This window comes from Periplaneta americana, chromosome 3, assembly GCF_040183065.1.
Source record: "Periplaneta americana isolate PAMFEO1 chromosome 3, P.americana_PAMFEO1_priV1, whole genome shotgun sequence".
Taxonomy (NCBI): domain Eukaryota; kingdom Metazoa; phylum Arthropoda; class Insecta; order Blattodea; family Blattidae; genus Periplaneta; species Periplaneta americana.
The window spans coordinates 150,262,869-150,279,859 of record NC_091119.1 but is presented as its reverse complement, the minus strand read 5'-3'; the positions used below and the strand labels follow the sequence as shown (position 1 = coordinate 150,279,859).

General features: G+C 34.6%; 1 protein-coding gene across 1 annotated transcript in view; it reads right to left on the bottom strand.

The window, feature by feature from the left end:
- LOC138696618 (protein unc-13 homolog 4B-like) overlaps positions 1 to 16,991 on the bottom strand; it is a 69,495-nt gene that overhangs the window by 35,168 nt on the left and 17,336 nt on the right. Inside the window, exon 2 of the mRNA XM_069821804.1 lies at positions 1,263 to 1,421. Coding sequence (XP_069677905.1) covers positions 1,263 to 1,421 — 159 coding nt within the window. The remainder of the gene's footprint in view (positions 1 to 1,262; positions 1,422 to 16,991) is intronic.

The window sequence follows — 16,991 nt, the reverse complement described above, 5'->3', positions numbered from 1 at the left end:
CCCAACACGTTTCTTAAAATCAGACGGTGGATATCCGCCGCAAAGGATAGGATTATAAGGAAGCAGATGATTAAAGAGGCTAAGGTTCGATCCCGAACTATGAAGCCATAGAAGAAGAAGATCCATACCTTAACTACTCTTCTCGTACACAAACCCTGTCCTTTCATTTGCATATTTCGAAATTTTGGACCTCGCAAAAAAAAAAAAAAAAACAAACAAACGACTTTTGCCCCATATGTTATGACTTGACACATGATACAAATATAATAATAATAATAATAATAATAATAATAATAATAATAATAATAATAATAATAATAATAATAATAATAATTTTCACGGTGGCTCAGAGCCGATAATTACATTACTGCTTATGGAAGATACTTTGAACCACTAATCGATTAATTATTTGCTAAACCTTGTTCAACAGGTGGCACATTTGTTACTTATTTTAGGTTTTTTAATTATAGTCGCCTTAACTGCAGAAACATACAGCGACTGTCAGTTGTTAATGGTACATTGATTTTCATATTATATGTTGCCATGTAATGGCCACTCTTGAGACATGTAAAGCATCAGGTCTTGGGAGAAGGTATCTGTGTGTGTGTGTGTGTGCGTGTATATATATATAGTAGAAGTGAAGAAACATTCAGGTATTTTTCTTTCAATGAACTAGTTTCCTAGTTATTTCATGATGAAACATGAACATTCGATGAGATAGGAGACCTCGAGATTTGAACTCGTGACCTCCCGAACAGAAGTCCAGTAAATTTAGTATGGGTAACCTACGTGTTTTTTTTTAGAGTAGCCTACATATATATAGTCATTATAGAGGATGGTTCTAATGGCAAGTATGGTTTAAGACTTCAATGTGTTGCGAGATTTTTGGGTGTTTGCACCGTTCAGACATAGAAGCATGCAACGTTACGGAATTACTTATCGGTTCGATTATCAGGGAGGGCAAGAACAAAGGTGAAGTTATATGTTGAAGCCATATTGGACGAATAATAAGTAAAACATTACGAGAGAGAATTATAATTCAGAATATAAGATATAAATATCAAATAAATTAACGAATGGATAATCGAGTAAGGAAAGAATGGAATATCTAGAATGTTTAGAATGGACAGCGAGAGATTATTTTGGGATCAAGAAATTAATCACCTTAAGATAAATAATAAATTGAACGTCCGTGAAGAGACAGTAGGATAAGAGGCTATTAGCAAGAATTATACGAAACTATTGTGGCAAATATTGTTTACCGCTCTCCATTTCGCTCCTTCGATCAGACTCTTGTGTATGACTTTGTCCAGGTTGAAAACTTCCAGCAGGTATTCCCAGAGAGCAGGGCGATCTGCATCCGCATCACAGCCAGAGAAGTGCAGCGTCTGGTACAGGATATTACTGCAGAGTTCATCCATCTGCAAAAGTCAACAAACGCGATTATCATGTGACCACAGCGGTGAACCACTAGACCGAGAAGTGTGCAATATTCTATGACCTCACACTTTATAATAGCGCTTTCGTATCTTTGAAAGCTAATTCTACTCGTGCAAATAATGGCCCTGCCTTCATGATCGTGATTTCATAATGAAGAAGTTGTGTCGAACTTGTATATCCAGCACTGTCTTTTGATGAAAATCGCTCTATGGACTGAAGAAAATTTGAGGCCATCTGGTCTTTTCCCCCTCCCCTTAATCCGGCATTGTATTTTAAAAACGAATAATTACGATATTCTATAGGATGTTCAAAAGGGTTTATTTTTAACTAAACCATTATTATTAGGCTTATCATTATTATTATTATTATTATTATTATTATTATTATTATTATTATTATTAGTGGTTTTGTTGTGTTGTGTTTAGTAAACAGACAGGTTTGAACCTCATAAGTGACACTAGTAAGACATCATTGATGAGGCAGCTTGTATTATTATTATTATTATTATTATTATTATTATTATTATTATTATTATTATTATTACAATATATTCTAGCAGTTTCACTGATTGCAAAAATCATATTCCTACGAATTTGTATTTATAACGATTTATTTCTTAAGTTCCAGAATACTGAAGGATTTTCATTGAGTTTTCTTAAAGTTCGTTTATAAAACTGCATACGATACAAAAAAACAATAACCTATATGCCCTTACCATGGATTATAAAAATGTTATGTTCCAGATGTATAAATTAGTTGTAAAATGTTATTTCGCAAGCTACTTTCTTTTCTCATTGACTTCTTTCTTCTAAAAGTATAAAACTGTTTTGGATGTTGAAGTTTCACCTTAAATTTTTGGAACTATTTTCAATGGTTGAGTTGTTTGACTTTTTTTCCATTGCTAATTTTCAAAAATTGTAACACAGCGTTTCGAAGAGTGGCTCTCTCTTGGTCGTCAGATGAAAACCTACAGTGAGGATCGTTACAAATAGCTAATCTGTCTGACTGATCGACGACCGTCAGGTTGGTGCGAAATATAACTATGAAACTATTTTATTAAATTTAATTATTGAATTCTGTAATTCATTTTCACTTCTTTTTAGCAATACGAGTATATTGATAAACTGCATTGACCCATACAAAAGTATGACCTTTGGATTAAAAAAGAGCATTATACATTACACTAAAGCACGAAAATTTTAATTCCCCACTTTAAATTCCATAGGCGCTCTTCATAACGTACAGTTTCCCTGGAAAAGGATGAGACGATTGAATATTCCTAAGTCTCAGATGTAAGACACTGCGCATGATCGGAGACCAGAGCACTGATACACAAGATAACGAATATTGGGTTACTTAAATTCAGGCTATTTGGTTTGTTACTAGCATCGTTCCGAAATTCACTTCAAAAACTGCAAAAAATATGATAATATTACGTAAATAAAAGATAAATATATACATAAATCGTGTAGTTAAATCGACAATGGACCTTCATGACTAGATCGACACTCCGCACAGAAAGGAACGCTTTCATGTCGTTTCAATAGCTCAGACGGTAAGACTTCTGCGTGTTGTGTAGAAGAGTGCGAGTTCGATTCTTAGTCTACACGACGATTTTTTTTGTCTAAATAACGTTGATATAGCTAAGTAACGTTGAAATAGAGATTTACAAAGTCCTGAGATTAAGTGTTAATGATCGCAAACAATACAAAATTACAAGTTATAATATTATAAACGTTAATCTAATGAATGCATTTATACACACATATACAATGTAAATACATACACTAAATATTAAAAACTAACAATTAAAAAGAAATTAAAATATATATGTAATAATAGACAAACTTTTACAAAGGTTTAGAGTCCTTAGGCTAAGTCATTTGTTGAGTAATTATTACAATATTTTATTAATAGCTTTCCCATATGTGTAAGAAATGCACTCGCACAAAACAATTTTTGTTAAAAGTATGGCTTTGGATTATTTCATTCTCACCCCTTCAGTTATTTTTAACTATTTTATCTACGTGTTTGCAACAGTGTTTATTTTAATGTGCATTCAATTTTATTCATGTTATGATTGAATGAAAAAGCACTCTTGCAGTTATTGACTAATTACATATATTAATAATAATTATTAAATGCATCTGTTAAGTAACCAATTGTAGTATCTTTTGCAAAATCTTGAATGTTTAAGTTGCCAATAATATTTCTGTACTATATACTATAATACGTTAAAAGAATTTGCAATAGATTTGGGACTTTATAATCATTGGTTTTAATGAAAAAATATTTTCTTTCTTAGGATATCTACAAGTTTAAATTTAATAATATTCCGAATAGGTTTAATTGTATTATCTGAATTTTGTACTTTTCTATTCAAATATATTCTATTTCCCTCTTCCATAATTTTTTATAAATTACACTGTACTTCTTGCAGTATTTAAGAACATGAGGATCATTACATTGCAACACATTACATATAGATTCTTCTTTTTAATACATGAGATTTTGAAGTCCCTGCGTTATCTACATGTTTTTACTTTTGAATTTTTTCACAACATTGAGTGGAGAACATCCACTGAAATGATTATGACATTAAATGAAAAATTCAATGCATTTACTCTTAATATCAGTATTATCAGTATCATATATGTTTTTCCAAGATTCATTTTGTAGACATAAATGTGAATAATCACTAGATACAGCATTTACGATCCTTTCTTAGTTTTTAAATTAATATTTTGAAATTGTTCAGTAACATTGGAAACACTTAGGATTTGTAAATTAATAAAATTACACCTCAATAAAAAAAAAAAGTTTTACCCGGGATCGAACACGAGACGTTTCGGTTATACAGTGGAACCGACACGCAACCATATGAGCTAACGAGACAAGACAGTGACAGCAGCAGTCCAGAATGTAGATCCCTTAGCAGGCATTTGCCATTCGGTGCAGTGAAGCAATGATATTTTGTGACTCGAGCTATGTTGTGAAATCCTGGCCTTAAATGGCAGTCTTCTTCGTGATCCTTATTCTGATCCTTGTCCTTGTTGTGGTCTTTGTAACAATTCTTGTACTATTTGTCATGTTATATATCGTTACGTCGATATCGAGTGAACCGCGCTGTAGAACTTTAACTTCCGACGACCAAGAATCGTCTCATTCTTTTTCAGGGTAACTGTACTTCCCTCGTAACCGCGAGCCTGACTGGTAGCCTAAAGTGAAGGCGCTCTGAGTCGGCATGTCGTAACCTCTCGACCGCAAAATAACTTCTTTTATTGAACTATGACGGCTGTGACGAAAGTATAAGTTTCAATAGGTTGTTATTGGATCAGTATGCGGTTAACGGCAATAGCGAAGACTTCAGGGTCACTTAAATCCCGTGACAAATTCAGGAACCATTCAACGTTGAGAATATTGCAACAGTGGAGTCGTGCAGACTGTGTCGCAGCTTCGTTGTCCGGGAACGGACATACTTTCCGGTTGAGAAACAACATAGGAAATTACAGGATGATTGTCACGAGGATTACATATTTTCTCATTACACGTTTTGTGCGTTCGAAATAATTTGACGCTCTATGTTCTGGCATTGACATTTGAAAGACACGCCAGTAACTCAAAATTAAGATATTTATTGTCTGAGTTATAAAATATATACAAACTGACTTATTTATATTTCTGCCCAAAATAAATGTTTTCTTACGCGCCAAATAAAAAATTATTTCAAACAAAAGTAGTTTTAAAATACAATGGGGGAATTTATACTATGGATATGAGCCTATCTTTCTTGTAACCTGGTTATATCAGTACTTTAATGATTTTGTTTTGTACTTTTATGACTCCTAGTTTGTCCGAATATTAAAACTAATATTTTAATCTTAATTTCCAAGACTTCTCATAATTTCTACCCATTTAATCATTTGCAAATACAAACACAAAAAAGATTAGTGTTTTCATAGCTATATAAAATAACCAAATTGTAACAAATATAACAAATTTAGTTTTTGTAATAAAAAATCGCTAAATCTACGTAATTATCGTTAAAGAAAACCACGTCATAATATGACACCAAATAGCTTGTCATTCTGTTATTATTTTTAAGTGGTCATGCACGCTCTAGATTGTACATTTGTGTCAAAGGGTGATAACGTTTATCAATGTCTTTATTTTTATATTTTTTTTACGTTTGTGGTCCCTGGTTTGTTAAAAATACAAACTAAATTTTAATCTTAATTTCCAAGACTTCTCATAATTTCTAGCCTTTTAATTATTTGCAAATACAAACACAAAAAGAATTAGTGTTTTCATAGCTATATAAAATAACAAAATTGTAACAAATATAACAAATTTAGTTTTTGTATTAAAAAAATCGCTAAATCTACGTAATTATCATTAAAGAAAAACCACGTCATAATATGACACCAAATAGCTTGTCATTCTGTTATTATTTTTAAGTGGTCATGCACGCTCTAGATTGTACATTTGTGTCAAAGGGTGATAACGTTTATCAATGTCTTTATTTTTATATTTTTTTACGTTTGTGGCCCCTGGTTTGTTAAAAATACAAACTAAATTTTAATCTTAATTTCCAAGACTTCTCATAATTTCTAGCCTTTTAATCATTTGCAGGCAGAAAAAAAATTAATAAGTAAATATTTCCGGTCAAAAATAACATTCCATCTTCTTAAAAATGAGTCTTAATGACATAATAATTCATTAGAGTAATTAAGAAGCATTATGAACAACTACTTACTTCTTAGGAATATATTTTGAGTTTAAAGCATAAATGTTACAATGGAATGTGTGTTCTTATTTGCTGTTTTGTTTTGTAATTTAATTATACTTTTATGTATGTTTACACAACATACTTAACATTATGCATTAGGTCTGTGTTTATTTCCTTTGTTATTACCGGTGTCCATTCGTTCATTTATTAAGAGTTATGAAATTACATGATATTCAAAATAATATCCAATCAACTGTAGATCTATTTCAAGCAATTTATTATTATTACTATTGTTATTATTAATATTATTATTAATGAATTATTTTGTATTACAATCTTTGTATCATTTCTGTCACGATTATGCTATTATTATTATTTTATTATTATTATTTTATTATTATTGTTACTATTATTTCTATCATCAGCATTATTATTTGATCCCTGTAAAATTTATGTAGACTACTGGACTCTACCCGAGCACGAGCATATGCTCATTTCGGGTATCCATACATATGTATTCATTTCAAATGTAAATTGTAAATAAATTTGAATTTGAATTTTGAATTTGAAACACTTTTTTTTTAGTTACGGAAAGTAAAGTTCCCTCAATTTATTGTTACTCCGTTTGTGTACTCGGAAAATGTCAGTGTTCCCGTACGAAGTGCGCTTAGTGTTGTCTAACCTGTAAAACATTAGGGGTAACCGCTTCAAGTTTGAACATTTGGTAGGGTGCTTGACTTTGAGGGATGTTCTCTGATCGGTGAATGTAAACCAGTTCTAATCCCTATTCTGCAGCTCTCTAAACCTTACCACACTTGGAATTGTCAGTACACCACGCTCTTTAAATACTTCATTGTTTGCTATACTATACTTCGAAAGTGATTTTTCGGCAAATAATGTTTTGAGCATATCACTAGATATTCAGAATCTAAAGGGTTCTACAATTTTAAAACTATCGGGCTGAATTTCTTACTGTGCTCTATAAAGTAGCCTATGATTAATTAAATACAATATGAGATTTTTTTTGTATTTCAGTAAGTTTTTCTAATAGAATATATCTGTACAATAGGCACAAAAAAACTGGAAAATTATGTCTTGAGCGAGTAAATATTTACTTTATTTTTTCTCATACATATTTTTTAAATATGAAATCTCAGCGTTTTTCTAAATATAGGCCTACTAAACACAAAGTTGCGGATCATATACTTAAAATTTGTGAAAGAAGATAGATTTTGAAAGTATGTCACATTTAGAAAAATGTATAACTAAAAAGCAAGTGACATGAATAAAATTTTGTAGCATGTTTACGTATTCCAAGAGGAACATATGTGCAAAAAAATACTCTAGTTAAAAATTTGTAGAAGTTAGAAATTTTACCCATCTACGTCCTTAAATCTGGCTGATATGTACAGATACGGAAATAAAATTTTGACCTCCCTTATTGTTAAATTTCGCTTACAACACACTGCGTATGTGCAGTAAACAAGAGCCCCTATATATATATGCTACGTGTGCGAAATTATTGCATACAGGTGAACTGCCATCAAGACTCGCTCCAAATTTTAATTCCGTATCTGTATAGTAGTGGCAAAAAAAAACCGGACCGACCCTTGTAGCTATTTCAGAGCCTTGTTCACTCCAGAGCACGATAGACTGGTAACTAAGACTTTCGTGGTTCGAATCCTGCCTGGGAAGGAATTTTTTTTTTTGTTCCTTATTCAAATTTATTCCCAATACTTTTCGATTGCGGGTAAAATTCACGTTCTGGGAATAATAAGTTAATTAAGTAGTAAAATATCGCTGCAATCGAAAAGTATTGGAGTGAACAAGGCTCTGAAATCAGCTACAAGGGTCAGTCCGGTTTTTTTTGCCACTATTGTACATCTACAAGCGGCAATCAATAAGTTTTTGAACTGCCCTGAATGTAGACAACACACAGGGTATAGGAAACGGAGAAGTTATCTAGAACCGGGAAAACGCCTGGAATCTATACTAAATGCACCACTTGAAAGGCAGAGAAGGAGACTAGCCATGAGACGTATATGGAGAGATTCCGTCATTGAATAGACATTTATTTGATAACAGGTTTACCGCATCGAGCTATCTCAAATCCAGGGAATGATATAACGTAAGAGGAATAGCTCCGGCGAGCTATATTTGGGATTGCTTGCCTACAGTAAACTTCACCATCAAGGACATTATGTTGTGTGCGGAACTTCCTCTGACGAGACGCGACGTATTGCTCTGCTGAGATTTGATGTAAGGCATTATCTTTCCTTCGAGCAGTTTCTCTATTTCACTCTGTAACAGGAAGTGCTTACACATTTAATCACTGTTGCCAACTCTACTGATTTTTCAGTAGACCTATAGGCATATCTCCTGAATTTTCAACACATCAAATTGATCCACTGATTAATTAAAAGAAAATGGACGGATCTCCTTATATTTAAATTAACTAACAATATTAACATATTGTTTTTGTTGCAGACCTATTGCAACCACATAAGTGCTGCTAATGAGACATCACTCGTGAGGCAACTAAGCCAGGGCGGATAATGGGCAGGCTGGCCAGTTCCTTCCTCCCTCCATTGCATATATCGCTGACTAGTATAATCATACTTCAGATGTAGACCTATACAAACTATTGTTCTTGCTCTGACACATATCGGCAAGTGAGATGTACTATCTGATAATACGTGGAAAATGATGTTTATTTTGCACCTAACTTACTCATTGAATATATCTTCATTATACCGGATGTCCCACTCGAAGGTAGCCCCGATAGCATTAATTTCCTGTTACAAATATTTGAAGGATTTCAACCTTCAGAAACATACGACGTCGTGTTCAGTTGTGTATTAACACTCAGGGAGGACATTTTCAGCACCTAATGTGACAATCTCATGATACGTTTGTACTTTTTTGTACTTGTACTTTCTTCAAACTAATGGGGTTATCTTCGAGTGGGACACACTGTAGATAACACTTGACCTATAAACAGACAAAAAATGTAACAAACAAACAAAACAAAGGAAAAACGGAGAGGAGTCTTGCATAAGAAACTTTTTCATGTATAATCTCCGCCCTTATGTATTGTGGGTCCTTATCACCACGGCATGACGCATCCTCACCTTGCGGACAGAGGAGACGGCCTCCAAATATGGAGGGTAACTGCGAATATATTGAATAAGTAGTCACGGACAGCCGATAAGAGGTAATTCTCCAGATTGGGGCTTGAGCGAAAATCTAACAAATCCATCACCGTAAAGAAAAGAGCTTGGTACGAAACCCCAACATAAACCTCGGAATGGAACTGATTCTTTGGCACGCCACAGTAAAGGAATAAGATTGAGATTTGGTAACTTACTTGGAATGTCACTCTTTATAGAACAGAAGGGGTAACATTAGTAGCAAAAGTAATAGACTTTGTGGGAGTACAGGAGGTTAGGTTAGATGGGAATGACATATCAGATTATTTGTTGTAGGCCTACTATGGAAAAATCCACAAACGATTAGAGAAAACACGGGAATATCACTTGAAACAAGTAAAGAGATAGGTTTGGAAGTAAATCCCAAAAAGACAAATTATATGATTATGTCTCGTGACCAGAACATAGTACGAAATGGAAATATAAAAATTGAAAGTTTATCCTTTGAAGCGATGGAAAAATTCAAATACCTGGGAGCAACAGTAACAAAAATATAAATGAAACTCGGGAGGAAATTAAACGCGGAATCAATATGAGAAATGCCTGTTATTATTCGGTTGAGAAGCTTTTGTCATCTAGTCTGCTGTCAAAAAATCTGAAAGTTAGAATTTATAAAACAGTTTTATTGCCGGTTGTTCTATATGGTTGTGAAACTTGGATCTCACTTTGACAGAGGAACAGAGATAAGGGTGTTTGAGGATACGTTTCTTAGGAAAATATTTGGGGTTAAGAGGGATGAAGTTACACGGGAATGGAGAAAGTTATACAGCGCAGAACTGCACGCATTGTATTCTTCACCTGACATAATTAGGAACATTAAATCCAGATGAGCAGGGCATGTAGCACGTATGGGCGAATCCAGAAATGCATATAGAGTGTTAGTTGGGAGACCGGAGGAAAAAAGACCTTTGGGGAGGCCGAGATGTAGATGGGAGGATAATATTAAAATGGATTTGAGGGAGGTGGAATATGATGGTAGGGACTGGATTAATCTTGCTCAGTATAGAGACCGATGATGGGCTTATGTGAGGGCGGCAATGAACCTTTGGGCTCTCTAAAAGTAATTTGTAAGTAAGTAAACCTAAGCTCTCACGGAAACAACCGAAGTCTTCCGAAGGGAACTTAGCATATGGCAGCCGTTCATTTTTTGTGTAAGACTTTACATATCAGCCAGAATCTCAAGCAGAGATAATTAACATATTATTAATTAATAAATCATTATTTTTCGACTATTATTATGATAAGATTCATAGCATGCAATATTACGTAATTATCGCGCAGTAGCTGCATACCGCAGAAAGAAAGTTATGTTGCACATTGTTATAACATATTATCATGATATTTACTTTGGAGGCGCCCATTTACTATCCAACCTCCTGCAATTATTAGACAAGGAACAAGGAAACGCGTGGAAACTGTAGGTCTAACACTTTTATGATTACTGACTGAGATACAGTACAATACCAAGAATTTTATTTCGCTTCCAGAATATATTCGCAACATTTCTAAATTGAGTGATCACATAGTTCGTACATGATTCAAGACCAGATTTTTTGCTCTTCCCACGTTCATTTTATATGACTTAAGACTCTTCCATCCGTTTGAGATCGTAACAAGTGAAAACCTGTTGTCTAAAATTAATCATATTGCACCATGTCACATGATGACCATGCTATTGCAAGGGGATTTACTCGTTGCGAATGATGATACAACTCTGTACAAAATTCAGTTTGAGTCTGGAGTTTTACATAGAGTCTGTCAGGCAAATTCCTCATTTTTTTTACCACCTCTGTGGTAGAGAGGTTAGCATGCTGTTCTCTTACGGAGAGGCACTGGGTTCGATTCCCGGTCGGGTTGCATTTCCTGGTTGAGTTTTTTCACGATTTTCCCTCAACCGTAAGGCAAATGCCAGGAAATTCGGGCCACAACATCCCTGAATATCACCTGCTTCATTCATTACCAAAATCATATTCATAACAAAACAATAATATCTACATACGTCATCTAATTAACAACAATAGTGACAGTCTCAACAATAGAACAGTTCTTTTCGTTTGTTTTCAGTGATCGAACAGTTACTATGCCTATTATTATATCCGAGGTTCGATACCCGGCCCCGGAACAGTTTTTCCTCGAAATTAGTCAAATCAACTTTACAGGGAGTTATATCTGAAAGCTCGATTTGCATAATACACGTCACTGTTCGTTAACAGAAAACCACAATTTAAGTCACACAGAGTTAGTGTGCACTCAATGTTGGTTGGTTGACGGTTGTCAGCCCACTTTGAGGTCTGTGGATGTAGAGGGAAAAATTGGATCGGTGTCTGGTAGAGTTCCTGAGTTTCTCAGTTGGTAGAGCGTTCGTATGCTTAACCAAAGGTCCCGGGTTTGATACCCGACCCCGGAACAATTTTTTCTCCAAATTATTCAAATCAACTTTACAAGGAGTTATACCTGGAAGCTCAATTTACTTAATTTCATGAAGTTTGAAGTTTGGGTGCACGTTACTAAAAATCTGTTACAGGTATCTGAACAGGATTTTTAGAAAATGTTTAATAATACCTACTACAAATTGAAAAGTGTTAACAGGTATTGAGATATATTTTTTTTTAATATGGAACGTATAAAACTGCGAAAAAGTTATTCCGGTGCATTTTTTTTAATATGTTCATCCAAAATAAATGAAACTTTTTGTGTGCATTAACCTGACCAAAAAGACTAATGATAAAAATGGATTTTGCTGTGAAATTTTTGGAGGTGTTTTATAATTTTGTTATGGCTGTGATGTGTTCTTTGTAACGTGTTTAAAATGATCTGCCTATCTGTCCTATGTAGAAGTTGTTGCAAGTGTTACATTTGAGCTTATAATACACCTGTGTGGTTGTACTTGTTTGTTTGCGTTGTTTGTGTGTTGAGATGTTTTTGTAGAGTGTTATTTGTTCTGTATGCGATATTGTAATTTAATTTCTTGAATGAGGTTGCAATCTTGTGTGTGTTTTTGTTTTCGTATGTTAGTGTGATGTATTTTTTGTGTTTTTGTGCTTGTGTTGTATTCTTATATTTTTTGTGAATATGTTTTGTCTTACGTATTATGTTGTCTATTATGTTAGGGTTGTATACGATGTACTAAATTGTCTTTGTCGTAGCTCAACTGTAAGTAACTCATTCGTGAGCCAAAAGATGGTGTTGTAGGTATCTCAACATGAATTTCGCAGTTTTTTCATCAAGTATCTCAGAAAATTGCTTTCGGCACTTAGCACATTTAGAATGTTATGTCTTCAAATACCTCAGATATATAAAAATCTTCTATTTTACCTCCCAGGGTGTTCATGAAACTTGACCGGATGTGTAGGCAAGAGAGGAGAGTGGTGGATCCCCCGAGTTGAGAATTGTTTCCTCCTTCCTATTTCTCTTATCTTATGAGAGAGAAAATAAGCTTCCTTTTCTGAAGGAGCGTCAAATTGATAAGCCCGTTTCCTTTTGTTGTCAGCGAGTGAAAATTTCATTGGAAAAAAGAGACGTGCATTAGAAACAAGTATTTTCATGTTTGTAGAAAGAGGAAAATTGAGAAAATGACGTGACATCTGTAATGGGAATATTTTAGTTACGGTTGGTCGGCAAACATTTCTGAAGTATGATAGATAAATACTTTACTGCACTATATTACGCTGGTAATTTGAATTCCATTTCTAAGGTCGGAGCAGCTGTGATGCAAAATTCTTTACCCCGACGACAGAGTGATAGACAGAACTGATAATAGTCTGATAGTCGGTAGAGTTTAATTTAGATGTGGGTGAAAAATGGTAGTTAAATTTTGCCTGGAAGCTTTTCATCCGAGGCTTAGTTATGTATTTATAACCTCTGCTTTGTCAAAAAAAAATAATAAGGGAATACACTTATGTAATAAGTTTAATTTTTCACGTGGAAATTAAATATCTATCGGAAAACCACTCGTGGTGTAGTTTTCTATGACTATTTCGTTTATATGACGTCATTCCATTTTCGGCCAATGAAGTGTAATGAAATTTTGAATTCCAACCAATCATAGTCATACATCGCGATAATTTCTGCACCTCGTTCTTTTGTTTAGTCAGTGTCGCCAACTGTTTCCACGTAAATCGATGAGCATAAGTGTAAAGTGCGAAATCCTACTTCCACATCTATATCTTCATCTTCTAATTCCATGTCCATTGTATCTCAAGAAAATAATACTCCTTCATAACAATTGTTTATTTAATTAATGTATTAATCAGATTATTAGTAATTATACTATAAAATGTTTAAATTAAATTATGATTTCGGCAGATAATGAAAACGCATTTCTGTTATAATAAGAAGAGAAAAGCGCAGTACATGTAATTAAGATTTTTAAACCTGTATTTCGCTTTTCTCAATTGGCATTACTGTATAACATTCAATTTCTTTCTTGCAGTAATCGTTATTCATCTATTTCGACTTCACAATGTCTGAATAGGTTAAATATTCATAAGTATACAATTATTAACATTTTGTGAGCGAATTTTAGGGACATATTATTCACATTTTTATTTTATTCACGAAATATTCCTAATAAATGTCACTCGTGGTCTGAGATTACTATAGATAATTTCGTTTCACTTTAAACTCATGTTTTTTGTCATTAGCTAATTATTTCTCGACCTTCGGCTTCGAAATAATTATCATGACAAGAAACATTCGTTAAACTCAATGAAATTATCGGAAAACTATCAGCACTGGTTGAATCACATCCTGAATTTTGGAATATTATACCCCCTTTAGGAGAGAGTACGGTTTGGACTGTCCTCACTCGGGCCCATTGTACAAGTCATGACAAGTCTATCGTGCTATCAAAAAGGAGTGCTTTATATGACAGTAAAAATTTTTAATAGCCTCCCTATCGATATAAAAAATGAAACTCAAAACATAAAATTATTTAGGGCCAAATTAAAGAAGTACCTAATTTCTCACGCCTTCTATTCTGTAGGTGAATTCATGACATTCAATAACACTTCATGAAATTGATACTAAAACTTTCTGTTGTACTAGTAGACTATATTGTAAATCTCGTCTATATATATATTTCATCTAGACTGTGACTATAAATTAAGACTTTATAATAGTATTAAGTTTTTTGACTTGTTCCATATTCTAGCTGTAAGCATGTATGAATACCATGGAATGTTAATAAATACAATACAATACAACCCGCGATGAAATGGTGTGTATGCCCTGAGGCGTGAGCCCAGTGGAGAACCACCTCATCGCGGTCCCTCAACCACCAACAACGATCGACTGACCACATATCCACGGGATCCAAGTTCGAGGGCTGCACGCAATCAACTCAACATCGGAGCAAGCCCGAAACCTAGGAAAGAAACGGAGATGATGATGATGATGATGATGATGATGATGATGATGATGATGATGATGATGATGATGATGATGATGATGATGATGATGATGATGATGAAAGTGTGATTAGTGTAATTATGATGGCGAAATTAATCCGAGGTCCAACGCCGAAATTTATCCAGCAATTCTGCTTCAATTGGCAGAGGAAAACCTCGGAAAAGAACTCAACCAGGCAACTTGCCCCACCAGGATTTGAACCGGACCCGTTCGTTTGACGGTCAGACGTGGTAATAGTTACTCCTCAGCGGTGAACTGACATGTGGAATTGTTCGCTAAAAGAGTATAGGGACCGACAACAGGAAGCTAAGACGGTCGAGACTACTGCGAAATCTTTGAAAGTATGTGCGATGAAGTTACAAGAAAATTACATTATCTTCGATGTCGAATGTTGCTGGCAATCGTTCCAAAGGCGAAATCACTTTTCTAGCAGTGTCCTGCTTTTTAATTTTTTGAATAACAAATTCCAACAAACACTTTAAATCGTTAGGGGCTAATAGACATTCGTACGAAATTCACGTATGAGTTGGTGTCTTCGTAGTTAATTCGTTCAACAACTTTACGTGTGCCCCTTATTGTTCCCTTTTTGAGCTCCAGTTCCGCGCCCATAACCTCTTCTCTCTCCTTGAATCTTGCTTCTTTAACAAACTGATCAAAACAACAGTAGCAGCGACGCGTTTTCTCCGGTCTGGCATGATGCTTACAGTATACAGATCGAGAGGCGAGACTTGGCATGTGAGCTGCGCAAGAGGGAAAAGAATGGGAGCTCAGAAACAAAATTTGTTTCGGTTTGGTTAATATTAGACGAATCTACCAACACGGAAATTCAATTCAGACTGAAACTTTATTTTCCTCCTCCATATCCACTGATAATATAGTCACTGCCGTCTACACCTGTGGAGTAACGGTCAGCGCGTCTGGCCGCGAAACCAGGTCGCCCGGGTTCGAATCCCGGTCGGGGCAAGTTACCTGGTTGAGGTTTTTTCCGGAGTTTTCCCTCAACCCAATACGAACAAATGCTGGGTAACTTTCGGTGCTGGACCCCGGACTCATTTCACCGGCATTATCACCTTCATATCATTCAGACGCTAAATAACCTAGATGTTGATACAGCGTCGTAAAATAACCCAATAAAATAAAAAAATAGTCACTGCGCGTGATAAGGTCACAGGACAGGTCTTGCCTCCTTTACTATATATAGTTCAGCCATTACCATAGCTCTACCACAGTATTAGTAGCCCAGTGTACACAGGTCGTTCCAGTGTACACAGGTCGTAGAGCGATCTAGTTAGAATTTCCCTAGGAGTACCGTCATTTCCCATAACTATGGTCCTGGAACATAACTATAGTCCACGATACAATCATTCAAATTTTGTACTCAATAACGTAGTACCTCGTTTATCTATATTTTTGTTGTACTGTAGTTTTAAGTCGCTGCAGCTATCTACGAACGGTCTATGTTACTTCTACAATGTTCTTTGAATGGTTATATCGTGGACCATAGTTACGGGAAATAATGGTACTCTACCTCTGCTCTCTGTGATATAAATTCTCCTGCTTGTAAACAAGCCGGTAGAGTAGCTTGGCTAGAAAAGACGAATTAGCTAAATTTTTCTGTTCAGTGTACAGGCGTCTTCAGAATTACACAACAGCTGCAAGGAGATCGCATAGCTATGCAGACCTTCACATAGGCCTGGAAACACGCGACATGCCATTCTGGATAATGCAATAACTTAAAAAAATAATCCACATACTGTTAAGCCAAGTGCTTTTCTTTTTCTTTTCATTTATTATATTCCATAGATCTTACATTAGCAATGAAGCTTTAAATGTGGAACAAGTCAAAATTTTACAATATTACAATTGCAATTACAATTTTTACAATATTTTACAATTTTTACAGTTAAAGTTCAAATAAACAATATTTTATATCAATTTGATGCGAAGAACAAGATGTTAGTCGATAATATTCAGTTGATGAGTGTGATGTCAGTGATGGGCTACTCGATAAGCAATAGAGAATAATTTTGCATGTACGATCCTTATTTTAAAATTGCATCATTGACAACAGGAAATAGAATAAGTCACAAAGCATTTGCTGATATCGCTAATCTCCACAGAACTACACTGTGTAGGACTGTAAGAATCTATTTTAAAACAAAACGGAAACAGCTGCTAACGGAAGAGAAGTTGGATGCAATTGG